Here is a 17,430-nt window from a genome sequence, read left to right on the forward strand (position 1 = left end):
AAGACTGGCCTAGAACTTGGAATCCTCCTGCCTCAGCCACCTGGGATTATAGGTGTGCACCACTCTGCCCTGAAGCTTACCTAAATACCTTAGAGGAAATATAATTATTACATTAGTTATGATAATACCCTGCTCCTGCTCATAAAAGAAACCAAGAGCAAATGTGAGGCTCCTCTCTCTGTTCTCCTCTGTTTTAAGTTTCCCTTTAAGACTGGAATAGTTAAGATGCCAGGAAGGAGACCCTATTCAGATCCTGACCTACTCATGCAGGAGCATGTGCCTGGGATGGTAGCAAACACCCACACTAAGACCAGGGCAGGGGTTTGTGAAGTTGTAACCTGTCCCAAAGGGGACAAAACAGGCCATCCCCTGGCACCTGTGCTTTTTCATCTTTACCAGAATCAGCTTTGACCACTGGAGGCTGGCTAGTAGGGCCCGCCCGTCCAGTGGCTGGGTCTCCTGCCTGGCTGGACTAGACCTCAGGAGAGGCCTGCGGTCAGCTGAGTGGTACTGTGCCCAAGTGGATTCATTCAGATCACTAACCAAGAATTGTCACATTTTCTACACTGAGTTTCTTCTGTGGGTGAGTCAAGCTGTGACAGTGCTCAGGAGAAGTCACCATGCATTTCTGGGAGAAAGTAAAATAAACAAAATGCTCACGGTCCCTATATCCCCCTAAATGTCACACTGCCCCACCCCTTGTGTCTGCTGTCTGGTGGGGGTTGAAGGCTGGGGGAGTGAGCTGCCAAAGAGCTGGCCTGGACCAAGCCCAGCGCCTTGTCCCCTCTCCACAACCCTCATGCTGTAGCTGCCTAGAGATGCTTCCATATCTATTTTCCTGGAGCCTCTTCAAGTTTTTGTGGGTGGGGCCAGCAGCACAGGTATCATGGGAAAGAGAAGCCCAGAGCCAGTGTGGGGCTTTCCCAAGATCCCCCAGTGCACTTCTATAGGGGAACTTTAGTCAATGCACCCAGATTCTCTAGGTATCTCAAGATGGTCTCTGTGGTATGTTGATTCAATTGAGATCATGGGCAACCTGGTCCCCAGAGCAATGACTGTACCAAGTGACTCTTTATTAAGGGGTTGCCAAGAGAACTGACCATAGCATTTGTGTGTCCCCACACCTGTCCAGGTTGATTTTTCTATTTTAGAGGCCGTTCACTTTGTTCTTCAACATGCCACCTACATGAGGTCTCATGGGGTGAATTCCTGATTGAGTTTAGATCCAGGAAATAGTGTGTCTTTAATCAGTTTGTAACTTTCCTCCCACTGGGGAGCACAACTGTTCAACTCAGCTGGTCCCGCTCTCTGCCAGGAACCTCAGCCACCACGCAGAGGTCTGACCCCAGTTAGCAGCCATCTCTGAGCCCAGTAAGGGCCCTTTAAGCAGACTCATTCAGTTTTATCACTGACTGTTTTGTTTTGAACTTCATTTTAATGTGCATACCACTGCCCACAGTCCCCTTGGAAGAAAGCTGGATATAAATCATGAAGGAGGAGGGAGGAGGAGAGGGCGGGAGGCGAGGAGGGGAGGAAAGATTGGAAAGCAGTTTGTTTGAGGCTCCCAAGAAAATTAAGAAAGAGCCACGGAATCAGGTCTTGATGCTGGTGTTGGCAGAGCCCCTGACTCACTGGCCTCTCATACCAAGACACCTGGCATGCACACCACTGTAAGTTTTCGTATTTGCTTCTGAACTTGAACATCTTGCATAATATCTATAGTCACACTCTTTGTAATGCTTTTGGTTTGAAATATCACTTTGAGATACCCTCAAATCTTCCACATTTTCTCTTTAGAAATGGCAAAAGGTACCTCCATATGGTCTCTGTGGTATGTTGATTCATGGAAGTGCTGACTGGAATTCATGAGATACAATTAACTGCCTGTGCTTCTTCTGTTTCTATAACCTGAAACCTGGCCACAGTTTTGCTGCTGTTGAGAGCCTGTGGACCAAGGTTAAGTGCCCTATTCCAAGAGGAGCCCCATTTGGGGAAAATTGAAAGAAACAGATTTGATTCCTACTCCCAGGGCACTTACAGGTTGGCGTTGCTGACTGTACGTTAGTGACATGTTATGGGGTGGTAAAAGTGTGTCGGAGAATATAATATGAAGTACCATTACTGCTAAAAGTGCTGGCAGGGGAGGAGGGGCGACAGGTGAGTCAGATGTCCTTGGCTGGGAAGTCTTGTCTAGGAGTTTGGAGGATGTTACGGGTTGGAGCTGTTGGACACCAGGGAGGAGCATCCCCAGCCCTGGATGATGTTGTCTCCAAGGGCAGGGACTTTGATCTGCTTTGTATCCAGGCTGACTTCCCAGTGCTTGGCAAAGTAGATGCTTAATATACAGTTGCTGAATGAATAAATGATTAGACAGGGGCAGTGGCGAACTCCATCAAAGGCAGGAGGCCAAAGAGATTGGCTTGAGTCGGGGAGGAAGACTACATTAAGGAAAGACTGGTGATGCTTCGAGAAGGTGGTTAACCTACAGCAGAATGGGCCAAACATCTGGGGCATTGTGCCTGGTGCCACGGGAGACAAAGGAACCCAGGACTCAGACTTTGTCATCAAGAGCATATGTGATAACACAGCTGGTCACAGGCTGGAACCAGTGAGGGTTCCAAACTGCGATGCTGAAGGGACCCAGAGTGCAGGGCAGGGTGGGGGTTGCACACATACCTGAATGCCGGCGGGTACATCCTCAGGGTCTCTGCGATCACCATGTCCATATAGGGCAGGCCTTCCTGGAGGCTGTGGTACTCAGGGGCCCTCTAATGCAGGGTAGAGACAAGGGAAGAAGGTCGTGTTAACTGGAGCCCCACGGCACTATGCCTTTTTCATGAACTTCAGAGTTCCGCTGCGACCTTAGCAAACACTCAAGTGAAAAACCCACAAGATGAGAAGTAGATGCCATCCAGGTGGCATCAGACCCGCGCTCCACATGTTCTGTTGCGCTGAACTTCACAGTGCTGGACATTATGAGCAGGTACAGTCTTGGACTTGGGTGAAAGTAACACAGATTTTGTTCCCAAATTACAGCAGCAAGTTGCGTTTATTAAGACCTGATGATGTGGCTGAGTTCTGCACATCAATTACCCCTTCAAACCTCCCAGCAGACCAATGAGGAAGCTGTTTTCCCATTTCTTAGATGAGAAAACTGAGGGTGAGAGAGGCTGTCACATGGGTGGAAATCGGTACATCCCAAACTTAGAAGACAAATAATGAAATAGTAAAGAAGAAAAAAATGTTTGCAACATTTATAAAATCTTAATAGTAACAAAAACCCAGAGAACTCTTATAAATCAGTAAGAAAAGAACTCACTAGGAAAGCTGTTGAAAGGATGCTCATAGCCAAACCGAAGAACTACAAGTGGTGATGAGAAACCAAAGTAAATCAATGAGATCCCCATTTTCACACAGCAGATTAGGGCAAGTTGGGAACTACTCAGATTTGGGGGGGTTCAGGTATTGGGGGATCCTAGCATCACTCCCTGACTCTCACCCACAGTTGAAGGGGGGGGGACATATTGCAGGTGGGTGGAGCAGGATGTGGGCACACCAGTGGGTGGGGTGGGTCAGGGTGGAGGCACCGGAAGTTTATTCACTGCTCAGTTTATTCACTGCTGGCCTGGTTTCTGCAAGGGAGGACTTCCCCCGGCACTCCCAGCCTCTCACCACACTCCCCAGGGCCAAGTGAGTCGGTTGGTAGGTCAATTAGCTAACACTAATCCAGGAAGGATCCCCACGGTGGAGGGGGGGCTTTCTTATGTCCCCGCCCCTCCCCGGAGCACCATGAGATAGTCCTCCTGGACAAGTTCATTCTGCCACCACTGCTTCCATAGATAGGTTCGGGTGGCCTGGCTCCCCTTGCAGGGGGGAACCACTTAAAACCTGGGAGCCACCATGTGACTTGATCTCCCAGTGATTTCCCTGGGGGCAGTAGCAGTACTGTTGCCTGTGAACCTTCTAGAAATGCAGAGAAGGTAGAAGGGACAAAGGTGGCAGAAGGGGCAGGGCCAGGATGCACGGAGTCTTGAAGTCCATGGTAAATGTTTTAGCTAATCTATGATGGTATAGCTGTTCAGTATGGTGCATCTGTTCTTGATGCCCCTGAGTCAAGTTGCAGAATCCTTATAGTTTAATCCCAGGTCTGTATGTTTGTGAATTTGGAAGACAAGTGAGGAATTAGACTTTGTGATAAAAAATAACAATGATTGGTTTTCCCAGTGCGCTCTCATCTCATTTCTGGGTACTGTTCCTTCCTTAGGGTCTCACACCTTCACACCACACTTCCCACTTCCACTGCAGGCCACCAGGGCTGCCAGATGAGCTCTGAGCAGTGGGAAGGGCCCTGTGCTTGGGGGCTGATGCTCTGTGGGCGCTGTCTTAGAGTCCTAATAACTTCATCTTTTCTTTTTGGTACCAGGAATTGAACCCAGGGGCGCCTAACCACTGAGCCACATCCCCAGCCCTTTTTATATTTTATTTAGTGAGACTGTCTCACTAAGTTGCTTAGGGCCTTGCTAAGTTGCTGAGGCTGGTTTTGAACTTACAATCCTCCTGCCTCAGCCTCCTGAGCCATTGGAATTATGGGCATGCGACACCACCACGACTGGCATAACTTTATCTTTGAGCCTGTGTTTTGGAAGAAAGGGAGAGGTTTATCTGCACCATTAGTGGCACTACCTTCTGCTTTTTGAAGAGAGGCCCTCACGTTTCTACTTTGCTTTGGGCTCACAAATTATATAGTCAGCTTGCAGACTATGATTGGCCAAGGAGAAAGGAAAAAAGGAGCGTTGTGTAGCAGGCAGAAGTTGAACACGGGTTGAGCATGAGCTGTTGGTGGCCACCTTCTGCCTCGGGGATTAATGAACAGAAAACAACAGTTGGCCTGGGAAAGAAGACACAAATTAGACAAGTGGAGGGAGGCAGAGGCAAAGGACAGGGAGACTTTTTCCTGGTGTCTTCCCGAGCTCCGGTTCCCCTTGGCCATCTGCTTTTTGGCAAGTAGCCTGGGGGTAGCATCTCAGCGCTCTTCCAGCAAATTCTCACTTGTGGCCAAAGTTAGCATCTGAATTCTGTTATCTGCAAGCAAAGGAGTCTTAACAAATGCAAGAATGTGAAAGAAAGAAGAAAAGGAAGGAAGGAAGGAAGGGAGGGAGGGAGGGAGGGAGGAAGGAAGGAAGGAAGGAGTGATTAAAAAAAAAAAAGAAAAGCAAAAAGAGAAAAGAAAACAAAAGAAACAACACCGAATCTAGAAGCCATGCTCCCAGCAGGTTCATAGTGTAAGTTCCCAGTGAAAAATATAAGCTGTCAGGGTTTGTCAAGGGAAGTTGTTAAGATAGGCTGATTATAAAACCAAAGTCTCCATCCACTCTTCCTCTGGATGGCTTTCTGTGTTTCTAGCTTCCTACTCAAGGTTCACACGTGACCATCACCTTGGCCTAGTGGGTCTGGGTGCGCCTGCGCATCAGAACCAGCTGGATGGCTTTTAATCCACGTGGGCACTTGGCCCCACTCCTCAGGTATTAGATGCGTGGCCCGGGGTAGGGACTGGGCACCAGTTCTTTTAAAGCTTGTCTGCGACATGAGTGCCTCCACATGGGAGGAGTGGAAGGCAGGGGTGGAGGGAGGCCCCACTATGTTCTAGTGTAACCCAAACAAGGCAACAAAGGTCAAGTTCCCATCCCAGGTGCAGACCCTCCATCCACCCATCCCTATTTGCTGGCCTGTAGTTCTTGCTTTGAACCTCAGTGATTCAGGGTCCTGAGCCAGTCCTGCCAGCAGAGGGCAGCAAGCGTATGGTAAATGAGGGTTCCCCATTCCTGAAAAGGACCTTAGAAATCATTGCATCCAAATTCTTCAGATAGAGATGAGAAAAAAAAGGAGATGCAGAGAGGAAAGCCTTGGAGCCCAAAATCTCACGGAGAGAAAAGTGCTCCTTTCATTTAGTTCTCCCTCAGCGAACACCTCATGCCAGTCAGGCGCTGGGTTCTGGGATCTGGATATGACAAGGGCCCTGCCCCTTGGAGAAACACACTTCCAAGCACATCATGGTACTAGATGTGTAAAGTTTTCTAGAATGGGCTTTGGAGGAGTGGAAGGCTAGTTCTTGGGAGACCATTTATTTAGCCATTCAGGAATTTGTATGGAGTCAGCACATACTATGGAGCAGATACTGTGCTAGGCCCAGGAGGTGTGACTAACAACACTGGCTCTTTTACTCCCTTGAGACTCTCTCTCTCTCTCTCTCTCTCTATCAGGATACAATCCAGTGGATGAGGAGGATGGAAAACAGATGAAGAGCATGCACCCCAGACATTTGGGACCTAGGAGGCTGGAGTGGGGGGGCAGGGACCAAGGTCTACACTGAGACCTTTCTGATGAAAAGCGGGTGGGTTTGTTTTGATGTGTGTTCAAACAAACCAATGAAAAACAAATACCATGGATCAATCAGGGGACTTTGAAACCAGCTGGATATTTGATCCTTTAAAAAAAATTATGGCCCATTTTGTTTTTAGTGTAATGATGGCATTGGGGTCATGTTTTAGAAAAGACTTCTCATTTTAAAGACATATATGCTGAATATTGACAGATGGCTGGATATATATGATGTCTGAATATTTTTAAAAGTTGGAAGTGGAGGAAGAAGAGTGTGGAAATCAATGAAGCTGGGTGGCTCCAGGTGGGTCCTATTGAGGTGGGTGACAGGTAGAGAGCCTTCTAATTTATAAATGCTAACACTCTGCATAATAAAAAGGTAAATAAAAAGTTTAAGTGACAATAGTGAATGGAACACCTATTCAGAAAACCCGAGGTGTGTGTACAGAATGTCAGGCTGGCCGAGTGGATCAGGGGCCATTGTGAGCTGGCCCTGGAGAGTGGTCGTTTGCCAGGCAGAGGGGCGGAAAGGCATCTCATGAGGGCAACCGCTTGGGCCAAGCCTGAAGATGCTGGAGGACACAGGTGTGGCCCTGGGTGGGAAGCACATGGTGGGTGGTGGCTGCCAAGAGAGGAAACGGGGATGGTAGCTGGTATGGATGCTGCATATTTTTCTTTGGCACCTAGAAACCCTGAAACAAAAAACTGGGGTGGGATCTAACTTGGGTGAAGAGGGAGAGGAAGGAAGTGCCTTTCCTTGGAAGAAAAGGCTGGCGGCTCACTCAGCCTGTCGAAAATGGAAGCAGCTTCCAGGCAGCCAGGCAAACAGGAGGACAGGAGCCCCAGGCTGAGCTCTGGGGCACAGTCTGTTAGGTGCCTTCGGCCTCCACATGCCCAGGCCCCCTGTCAGCAGAACCCAGCAGATGCATTACTAAGAGCTAGTCAGGGCTCAGGCAGGTCTGCAAGCCCTTGTGGGCCAGGAAAACTTGGTGGACTGAGTAGGATATTCTCCAGTTCCAAGCCAGGCAGCATGCTAAACTTCAGCGCTTCCAAAAGATAAGGTTAAAAGTCATTCCCAGGGATCTCCCTGACTCCTGCCGCAAAGGCCAAACTACTCAGAATTTGGGAAGAATCTGCAGCCTCTCTCCCTCACCCTGGCTGTGTCTGGGGAAGCCACCTGATCTGGCCAGGGTAGGCAGGGTTCAGATCCCGGTGGATCACCTATCAGCTGGGACCTTGGGCCAGTCACCAGGGCAACATGGACAGGTCACCATGGCTGCCGGTTGGGATCATGATGTTGTCCCTCCCATCTGGCAGTGTAGGGCAAATGAGATGACAAAGGCAAAAGTCCCTGGAAAGTTAACGGGCCTGACCAGCAGGGGATACTTCTGTTGGACATACTCAGTGGCAGGAGCTCATTTTCTCTGGAGGCCTCTGTCTTCGGTATTGAATCACTCTATAAAGATGTGTTAGGAAGAAAGCAATTTAAAGTCCTATTGAATTCATCTCAACTGGGACTTATTTTATCAAATAAATGTGCCCTTAGAAGGTTGAAAATTAAATATTGGGAAAAACAGAAAATAAAGAAGTAAGTGGCATCTTTGCCTTATGGTTTACATTCTCAAAACAGAAATCCTTTATTTTCAGGGACACTGATTTATATGTAATCTTCAGTGACACTAACTTCTAATTTTATTTCTAAGGTTCTTGGTCTCCTAGACTTTCTGTCTCATAGCAGAAGATCTCTAAACCAACGTTGAAATGCTGTAGATAGACCAGAGAACTTTGTGGAAAATCTATTGATAAATCTTTTTAAGCAGGAAATAACACTGTCCCCCTCTCCTACCAGTCTTGCATTTCTATACTTAGGGTCTTTATTTTTCAGTGCCGGGGATTAAACCCAGAGGTGCTCTACAACTGAGCTACATCCTCAGCCCTTTTTATTTTTTATTTTGAGACAGGGTCTTGAAATCACCAGGTTAGCCTTGAACTTGTGATACTCCTACTTTGGCTTCCCAAGTAATAGGGATTACAGGCTTGCACCATGCTACATTTAGATTTTTGTGTATTATTCTCTCTGAAAGACACACACACACACACACACACACAGCTACACAGAGTCACTCATGTACTTATACATATACCACACACTGGATATGACCTGGAATATAAATGAGAAAAAGAAAAGAAAAATGTCACTGCTTCCATAAAGATTGTCTCCAGACCTAACAGAAAAATTCTTTCCTGTTTTGCTAAAGGAATCAGAAGCAGGGGTGGCTTCAGTACTGTCCTTGCTGAGCAGTAGCCATAGCAGCATCAAATGCATGTGTAATGGCTCTGCCATACCTCACTGGCCTGGGTACCTTGCAGAGGGACCAAGCGGGGCCAGCCTTTGCTCTCTAAAAGCAGGGAATTAGAAACCCTTTAAGCATGGGGACAGCTAGGGGCCACACAGCTATATGAAGAAGAAAGATTTCCATGCGCTTTGATTCCCTGAGGAACGTAACTATCATATGAAACCCATCCATGGAAAATGTGGTCACCTCACTTTGCCCTTTTAACCACAAGATGAGAAGCAAGACCCCTCCCTGGCAACCTGAGTTTTCCTGGCCACTGAGGGAGGTTGGTGGCCTCCTGACTGATTCTCTGACTTGGGAGGCCAAGATCCTCGCAGCTCTGACAGTTTGTCTTTGAGATTCCATAGATCTGTCATTGGAGGTCATCGGGGTCCAGTGAGCTGTTTCAGGCGGGGAGTGAGAGGCCACTGAGGGTTTGGTTTTGGGGGGAAGGTGTGAAGAGTCTTCTGTCAACATCACTGGCAATGCTCAGAAAGGCGCATGGGCTAGCTTAAAGAATTTGGCAGATTTGGATGTAGAAATGTTCCTAAACCTTAGACAAGCACCTGGGATAGTGTATAGAGCATCTGTTTATATCTACTTTAAAAGAAAAGAGACAGAACCCATCTCATACAAACCCAGGGATCATCCCAGGTGCTCCTGGACATTAAGGGATTAGGTGTGGGGATGTGATAAATGGCCGTGGCCACCCTGCGTCCTGCACACACATCCCAGGGGTGTCAGTCCTCTGCTCAGGGCCCTGGGTGGAGCGTTGTCCATCCTGCTGACCCACTTTAGGATTCCTGTCTTCAGAGGTCTGTGATGATTACAGCCTTGCTTTGTGCAGGACCGTGTTGCTCACCGGATGGTTCGTACGTCTATTCCACTTGGTCCTCACAACTGCACTGTGAGGTAGGTAAGGAGACTTGTCTATTTTATAAATGAAAAAAGTCAGAGATTCACACAGTGAATGGCTTAGCCAAGGCAGAGTGAAACTGAATCCAGGTGTTCAAGTTCCAAGCCTTTCCCACTCTGCCCTGCTCCTGGGCCTACCTTTCTTCCCTCCTCCCTCTCTATCTTCTTTCCTTTCCTTTTGTGCATTTTGTGGAAGAATAACATACGTGTAGAAAAACAACACAAACAGGAGTGTAGAGTTTTCACAAGGTATAAACACACCTGTGTAGCACTGTCTGGACCAAGACAGAACATTCCAGAACATTGAGTCCCCCCAAGACCCCTTCACGAGTAAGCTGATTTCTAACACACAGAAGACTTTTGCATTTTCGCCTGAGCTTTCTATCAGTGGAATATCCAGCGGGCAGGCTTTTCCCATCTGCCTGTTTTCTTAGTGAGATTCTTCCATGTGGTAGGTAGCTGTGGTGGTGTGGAGCTATAGTTGTTGTGTGTTCATTCTTGTGTGGTGCTCTGCTGTGCGCTGCCACCATGTAACCGTGTATTCATCCTTTCAACTGTCAGTGGACATTTGAGATGCTCCCAGTTTGGGGACCATTTTGAATAAAGCAGATGTGAATATTCTTGAATACGGTTTTTGGTGAACATGTGCACAAGTTTCTTTTAAGTATATACCCAGGTGTGGAATTGCTGGGTCCTATGAGATGTGTATTTCCAGTTTGAGTAGCTATTTCGAGCAGTTTTACAAACTGGTTGTTCATGCTGTCTGAATTTTAAGGGTGACTTCTAAAACAGCTTGTTGACATCTAGTTCCTCTGTTTACTCTGTGGGTTCCTTCTCCTTTCCTCTCCCAGCCCCCTCCAGTGCTCTGAAGTCACCATTATCTCTATTCCAGGAAAGAGTTGAGAGAAAGAAATAGGGCACTATTTTGGGAGCTGAGTTATTTATTCCTATAGAGAGAGAGAGAGAGAGAGAGTGTGTGTGTGTGTGTGTGTGTGTGTGTGTGTGTTGGGGGGTAGGAACAAATAAGATACATCTAATTACCTAATTTGAAAGAATTGTCCCAATTATCAGATGCAAGCACTCATCAGCAAAAATGCATTCCAACACCAAGTAGATTTGAGTCTTTGAATTATCTGTTGTTTTGCAATATTTAGGATCATTCACAGTTGATTGTTTTTGATGCTTAGAGAAATAAGTTCCTAAGTAAATGACAGTTAAATCACCCCGGCTGCTTTCTCTGCTTTGGGGAGAAAGAGTGGACTGCACTTAATATGAAGAGAAAATGAGCTTCTTCCCTCACTGCACAGGAAGGCTTTGCTCCCCCCCTGGGCTGGGGGCAGGGAGGGGTAGATAGCTGTGACCCCAGAGCAAGAAAAACTGGCTGTGTGTTTAGGAGACCCTTTAATTGTTCATTCAGTGATATGTTATTATGGTGGGGCCGCTGAGGCCTTCGATGAGGAGAGGTGACACATTGGAAATGCTACCTGTGCTCCGACAAGGTCCTGTTGGAGTGGTGAGGAGAGAGCAGGGAAGCGGGTCAGTGAGAGCAGGCCACCGCCACCGTCCAGCCTCCAGCTACCTGTTAGCCACACGTCCCAGCTGTCCCTGTCGTTGCTGGGCTCCGCGGTCAAACACTCTGATTTAATTGGTCTGGATGGGGCTTAGGACTTGGTATCCCTGTCCAAGCTCCCCAGGGGACTACCACATGTGGCCTGGATACCACAATCGTTGCTATAAACGAAGACTCACCCGGGAGAGGGGTCAGCAAATGAAGGGAGATAAGAGCCATTTCCAGGCCGCCTTCCTGGCTGGCTGAAAGGAAGACGGAAACAGGGCCTGTCGAGGTGCAGGAGGAGCTTGGTGGTGGCAGGGTCATGCTGGAGGCTCTGGGTGGACAGCAGCTCATGCCAAAAGTGGAAAAGTGACAGTGTCCAGCTCAGCCACACAGAGGTGGATGAGTCCTTGGGGACGAGGCTGAGAAAGAAAAGCATGGAACTGAACCTTCAGTGCTGCCCAGGAAAACCTAATGGCTGGACAGTGGGGGACCTCGGAGGACGCTTCATATTGCCTCTTGGATGGGGCTGGGGGTTGGGGATGAGGAGAAGCCAGTGTGTTGTCCACTGGGGGAGGGGGAGGACAGAGTGGGTACCAGTGAGGTCAAGGGATGAGCAGGCAGAGAGGGGACTGAGCACCAGGGAGCAAGGTGACCATGATAGGCCACTCTCCCAGGTGCCCTGGAAGGACCAGGGAACCCCTGGGGAGACAAGGGCATCCTTGCATGTCTGTGGGGCAGTATGTAACAGGAAAGTCCACGCAGCTCCGAGAGGGCAACCAGGCCAATGGTGTAAGGCCCAGAGAAAGACCCTGACAACTCAGGCAAGGATTTTCCAGTGACCACAACTTAGCCACGGAAGAGGTGGGCCTCTGCTCACTGGGGATTTTCAAGACCAGTGACAGAGCACCTAGAAAGGTCACTGAAGGATCTTAATAGGCCCCTCATCAATAGTCACTTGACATGGGTGACCTCATGGTGCCTTCTATTTCTGGGTTGTTCTGAAACATCACAGCCATACCTCGTCCACCCAGGGACAGCCTTGTGACTTTAGCAGATCCTGGCCACTCTGTCGGGCTGAATAAAGGTCATGGGAAGGCAGAGAGTGGTCAAGTAGCTCTATCTACCCCCACCCTCCCAGGCACGTCCATCCCTCCTTCCTGCGTGAATCTCGTTGATAATTCAGCCTCAGAGTCACAGTGCCGGCCACTCACTGTTTGGGGAAACGGTAAACAAAGATAAGAGTGTTAAGCACTGGAATTTATTTTTTATCCACTTGGCCTAAAAGCAACTGCGTGTTAAATTTAGAAAGCTGGTTCCAGACCCCTCCTGCTTCCTGCCCCCTCTTCACCGCCCATGCTCAGAGCGTGCTCTCCGCTGACCGTGGAATATGAAATGTGTTTGTAAAGCCCAGGAGCTTTTCGCGGCTGCCTGCCTGGATGTTTATAAAAATGTATCATCGGAGGGCCTGGGAGACGGGGGCCATTTCCTCTGGTCCCGGCTCCTGCTCACCATTCCAGCAGTAGCCAGAGCTGCCCAAATATTTACCCAACTGTCCTCCCAGGCAGGGCCCCAGACCCTTCTGTCTCATGCTGTCATTAGGTGGGACAAGCCCCAAGGGAAGTAGCAGCAACTCCAGCCAACCACCCTAGGTAACTCCCTCACACCCAGAATCCACCACCTTGACTGCAAAGGGATTTAACCCACACCTAGAAAAAAGGAGCTCTTTTTTCTAGGTGTGGGTTAAATCCCTTTGCAGTCAAGGAGAATCCCTTTCGTTGACCTGGAATTCTGTTGCTATGAATATGCTTTGAAACAGATGAGCCATTGTCTGGCCTCCGAATTTTCTGGTTGGAAAGAGATCTCCACCGCGATACAATTTATTGTAGCGGGATTTTTTTTTTTTCAGTTCTTCTTCTATTCCCTGTCGCCCGCTCTGTCCATTTTCACAGCTTAGGATGTAAGTGAGGAAAGCTAAGCCCAAGCTGGAAAGGGAACAGAAACGAAAAAACCTCACCTTTGCCCAGGAGTGATGGCCAGAAGCCTAAATGGCGTCAGGTACCAGATTTTAATGATTGCTGGAAGTAAGGTGCGTTTGTGTGGCCAGCAGAAGAGAAAAGAGTTGAACCCATGCTCCCAGCTGGCACTGGTGATTAGTCATGAGACAGGACAAAAGAAAAGAGCAGAAGAGACTTGGCAGTTACAGCAGTTCAGCACTACCATTGTGTGAATGAGTAACCATAGCCCAGAGAGGCGAAGTGATTTGCCCAAGCTGCACAGCAAGTAAGGGCCAGAGGCAGTATTAGACCACAGACTCTCAATGCTGGTCCAGTGCTATGCTTCTGCCTCATTGCACTAGAGAGAGACGATGAAACCACAAGAACCAGGATTAAGAAAATAATAATAACCAGGATACCAGAGCAGACGGTGTCGTCAGTGTTTCATGTCTAAGAAGTTACCGAGCATGCTTCTTGGGTCACTGTATGAAATCCCAAGGAAGACAAAGGACTCATGAGAGGAGTGGGGTCCATTTTAGACCAAGGCAGCAGGAGGCGAACTTGGGTGGTGTGATTTTCTATTTCTTAATACTCTGTTCACAGGGTACCTCGATTCGTCCAGCCCAAGGGACTTTGCATACTGTTGGGTGGTATGGACTTGCCAAATAAAATGTAGGATGCCCTTTGAAACTTCTTTCTCCCCCAGATTTCTATGTTGAAGCCCTCACACCATTGTGATGGCATTGGAGGTGAGACCTTTGGGAAGGAGGTGAGGTTAGGTGAGATGTGAGGGTGAGGCTCCCATGACGGGGTGGATGCCCTTAGAAACCCAGGAAGAGACACAAGCTTCCTGGTTTTCTCTCTGCCTTTCTGTCTCTGTCTGCCTCTGTCTCTCTCTTCTCTGGGAAAGCGCTGAAGAAAGGCCATGTGAACACACATTGGTGGCCATCTGCCACCAAGGAAGCAAACCCTTACCAGGAACTGAATCTGCCAACACCTTGACCTTGGACTTCTGTCTTCCAGAACTGAATACCCAGAAATAAAGATCTGTTGATTGAGGCACCAGTCAGTGGCTGCTTTGTGATGGCAGCCCCAGCTAAGAAACTAGAGAAACGTATAAGTACATCCCAAATATTGTACCGAACATATTTATGCTACAAAAACATCATTCATTTTTTATCTGAAATCCGAATTTAACTGGATGTTCTTTTATTCTTGTTTACTAGTCTGGCAGCTCTAGGTGGTGGCACTGTTCATGCTTCATTGAAAGAGATGTGGTTGGACCCGTGCTCCCAGGGGCGCCTGATGGGAGACCAGTCAGCAAGCGAGAGTGGCAGAAGTGAGGAGCCTATGTGGGCCCAACCCCCCATCCCCTGGATCTGGAACCACAGCCCAGAGAGGTGAAATGACTTGCCCTCACATTTGCTCACACAGAAACTCTCATTTGGTTCTTTTCTAAAAAAATAAATCCATTAAATCAGCTAAGCTTTAAAATATACCCAACCCTAGTTAAGGATAAGTTTTTAGGTTAAAAAAAAAAAAAGGTCTAGGGAGTCATTCATTGTTTTTCTCTTTTATACTGAACTCCTGAAGGTTTGAGCTCATGATTGGCAGGCAGCATTGGAAACTGAAGAGCAGAGGCGGGTGGGTCTGGCAGGGCCAGTGACGGGGCCTCATCAAGGTTGCTTGCTCATCTGTAAACTGGGGAGAAGTCACACAAGGGTCAGAGCGAGGGTCCCCTGTTAGGGAGGGTTTGTTCAGAGGCACTGTTTGTCTCTTCTACTTTGAGACACATAATCAAATTCATTTCTTAAAGGGCTGTTTCTGACCCTGGGAGTCCATGAAGCAGATGTCATCCAAGCCCAGGCAGGAGATAGCTGTGCCAGAGAACTGAGCCCCCCACTTCAGGGGGACCCCTAGGGGGAGACGCCTCAAGAAGGGCCCTGTCCTGTTGGAGGAAGGTGGAAGGTACTATTGGGTGAATCCTACAGGATGTGGCCGGGCTACCACTGAGCCTCCAGAAGCAGGCCCAGCCCTATAACTGGACCCCTGTAGGGGTGGCCAGGGAGGGCTGGCTGGGAACCCCCTGCATCACCCAGCACATCCTCTCTGCCCACGTTATGCTGGCAGGCCTGAGCCTGGTTCCTGCAGATGAGGAAGCAGGGCAGTCATGTCCTATGGCTCTGGTCTGCCTGGGCCTTGGCTGTCACCAACAGGGCCCCCTCAGGAAGCAGACACTGCAGGGGGACCTGCCTGGGGCCAGACTCTGCACTGGCAGCTAGGAGGGAAGAGCCATGGTCCTGGGCTTGGCGCTGTGTCCTTGTTTCAGCATCCTTCTGACTCTTGGTGTTAACTTCGTGCCCTCAAGTGTGAGGTCCCCCTTGAACATGTCCCATGAGAGGAGCCAATGGCAGGCCATGGCCAGCAAGGGCCTCTCATAACCATGCCTGTGAGGGCTGCTTGCCCCAACCTGCTTGCTCTTCCTAATCCAGCTTCTGAGGACATGTGTGGCGGCCTCCTTGCCCTCGGTGGCTCTGCGTTAACCTCTGGGCCTGTGCAGGGCTAATGACACCCTGGGCCAAGGGCTGGGCCGAGGCATCTGGGGTCTTCTCACATGGAACGGGAGGAAATGGTGGCTCAGAGCCGAGGTGGCAATGGGAGGGCTGAGGGCCGGGGCTGAACCCAGGCCTATCCCCAGGGCTGCCTCGGACCCTTCCTGGTAACCACCGCCCACCTCTTCCACCTGAGACCTTTTTCCGCAGCTGGTGGCTTTCAGTGAAAAGATCTTCTTGCTCAGTGTGGCCTCGACACTGGGAAAACTAAGTGAGGACGGGCCCCAGAGAGATGGCTACGGCGAGCTCCCCACAAGCATGGGCTGATGGTTTAGACATTAGGTGTGAGACAATGCAAGAAGGTTCAGAGAAGAAAAGTTGGGTTAGGAGAGCCTTAACTCAGTCAGCGCATTAATCCCCTGATGGGATTGACTGAGTGGTAGCTGAGGGCAGGTGGCTGGGGGAGTGGGAACTGGGGGCGTGGTTTGGAGTACATATTTGTATCTGGTGAGTGGAGAGCTCTCTCTCTGCTTCCTGATTATCACGTGAGCCACTTCCCTCCACCACACTCTCCGCCATGATGTCGGGCCTCACCTTAGGAACGGAGCCGGTTGTCTGTGGACTGAGATCTCTGAAACTGTGAGTCCCCATAAACTTTTCCTCCTCTACAGCTGTGCTGGTTGGGTCCTTTAGTCACAGCAGCAAAAAAGCTGACTAGAACAGTGGGCCTCCCTCTCTTCAGTGCTGAGGGCCAGTGGGTGAGTCAGAATGAGGCTCTTGGGGAGGAAAGGGTTTTTAAGGATTAAATTTAGGGGTGGAAGGGGACTTAGTAAATCACCGGCAGCACATGCCTCAGAACCCTGAGAGCTCTTCCTTACTTTCCATAGAACTGGAGTTTGCATGGTCGCTCAGTCGCTGCAATGCTGAGGGGCCGCCCTGGCCTGCTGTTGGCAGGTTCAGCTGCAGGTGAAGGGGAGCTGCCTCTCACGGGGGCCCAGCTGATCCTCCCCCTCATACCAGATTACCAGAACAGACATGGAGGACGTGGTGGGAGAGCTACAGGCTGCTCCACGCATCCTTCTGTGCCGGGGCCAGGTGCTGTGGGCTCCCAGCTAAAGCCCTCCCCATGTGCCAGGCGCTGGCCGGCAGCACCCCAAGACTTCTCACAGGGACTTATTCAGGGGCGCATCTCTTTGCAGGCAGCCTTTCTGGAGGACAGGATTGCCGGGCTCCCCAGGGCTTCAGCCCAGTCCCAACTCTGGGCCCTACTTTAGTTTGGGTTTTCTTATCTTTGCTGTTGGACTGTTCTAATTGGAACAGAACCCAAGAGAGCGGGCCTTCACTCCCCACCCGGGAAGAAGGATTCTGTTGACTTCCTGTCTTTATGACTTTTATTTATTGATAGTTTTTTTTTTTTTGAGAAACCAACACTGTTTTTTCTCATAAGAATTTTATCTGTCCTACAAGGATCCCCTTAGCAACCTGCGTGACTCCTTGGATGTTGATAAGCTGCCTCTGCCATCACCCTGATGATCATTCTGCTGGGGTGGTCGCCTGGTGCCTGTTGTATACCCAGCATTGTTCTAGGGGCCGGTTGGTCCCTGGGAGGGAGGAGCCCAGGGACCTCCTGGTGGGTGGAGGAGGTGTGGGCATTGTGGCACCATGGAGGCCATGGGGGGGGGGATGGGCACCACTGTGGC

General features: G+C 49.4%; 1 protein-coding gene and 1 long non-coding RNA gene across 2 annotated transcripts in view; one reads left to right on the top strand and one right to left on the bottom strand.

Moving 5' to 3' along the window:
* Positions 1–17,430, bottom strand: part of Tbxas1 (thromboxane A synthase 1) — a 154,564-nt gene that overhangs the window by 8,065 nt on the left and 129,069 nt on the right. The window contains exon 10 of the mRNA XM_015493771.2: positions 2,677–2,768. Coding sequence (XP_015349257.1) covers positions 2,677–2,768 — 92 coding nt within the window. The remainder of the gene's footprint in view (positions 1–2,676; positions 2,769–17,430) is intronic.
* Positions 1,540–17,301, top strand: LOC125611627. Its single transcript, XR_007341836.1, has 3 exons — positions 1,540–1,670; positions 14,202–14,298; positions 14,405–17,301. It is a non-coding gene; the product is annotated as an uncharacterized LOC125611627 (long non-coding RNA).

Source organism: Marmota marmota, unplaced genomic scaffold, assembly GCF_001458135.2.
Source record: "Marmota marmota marmota unplaced genomic scaffold, marMar, whole genome shotgun sequence".
In the NCBI taxonomy this organism is placed as follows: domain Eukaryota; kingdom Metazoa; phylum Chordata; class Mammalia; order Rodentia; family Sciuridae; genus Marmota; species Marmota marmota.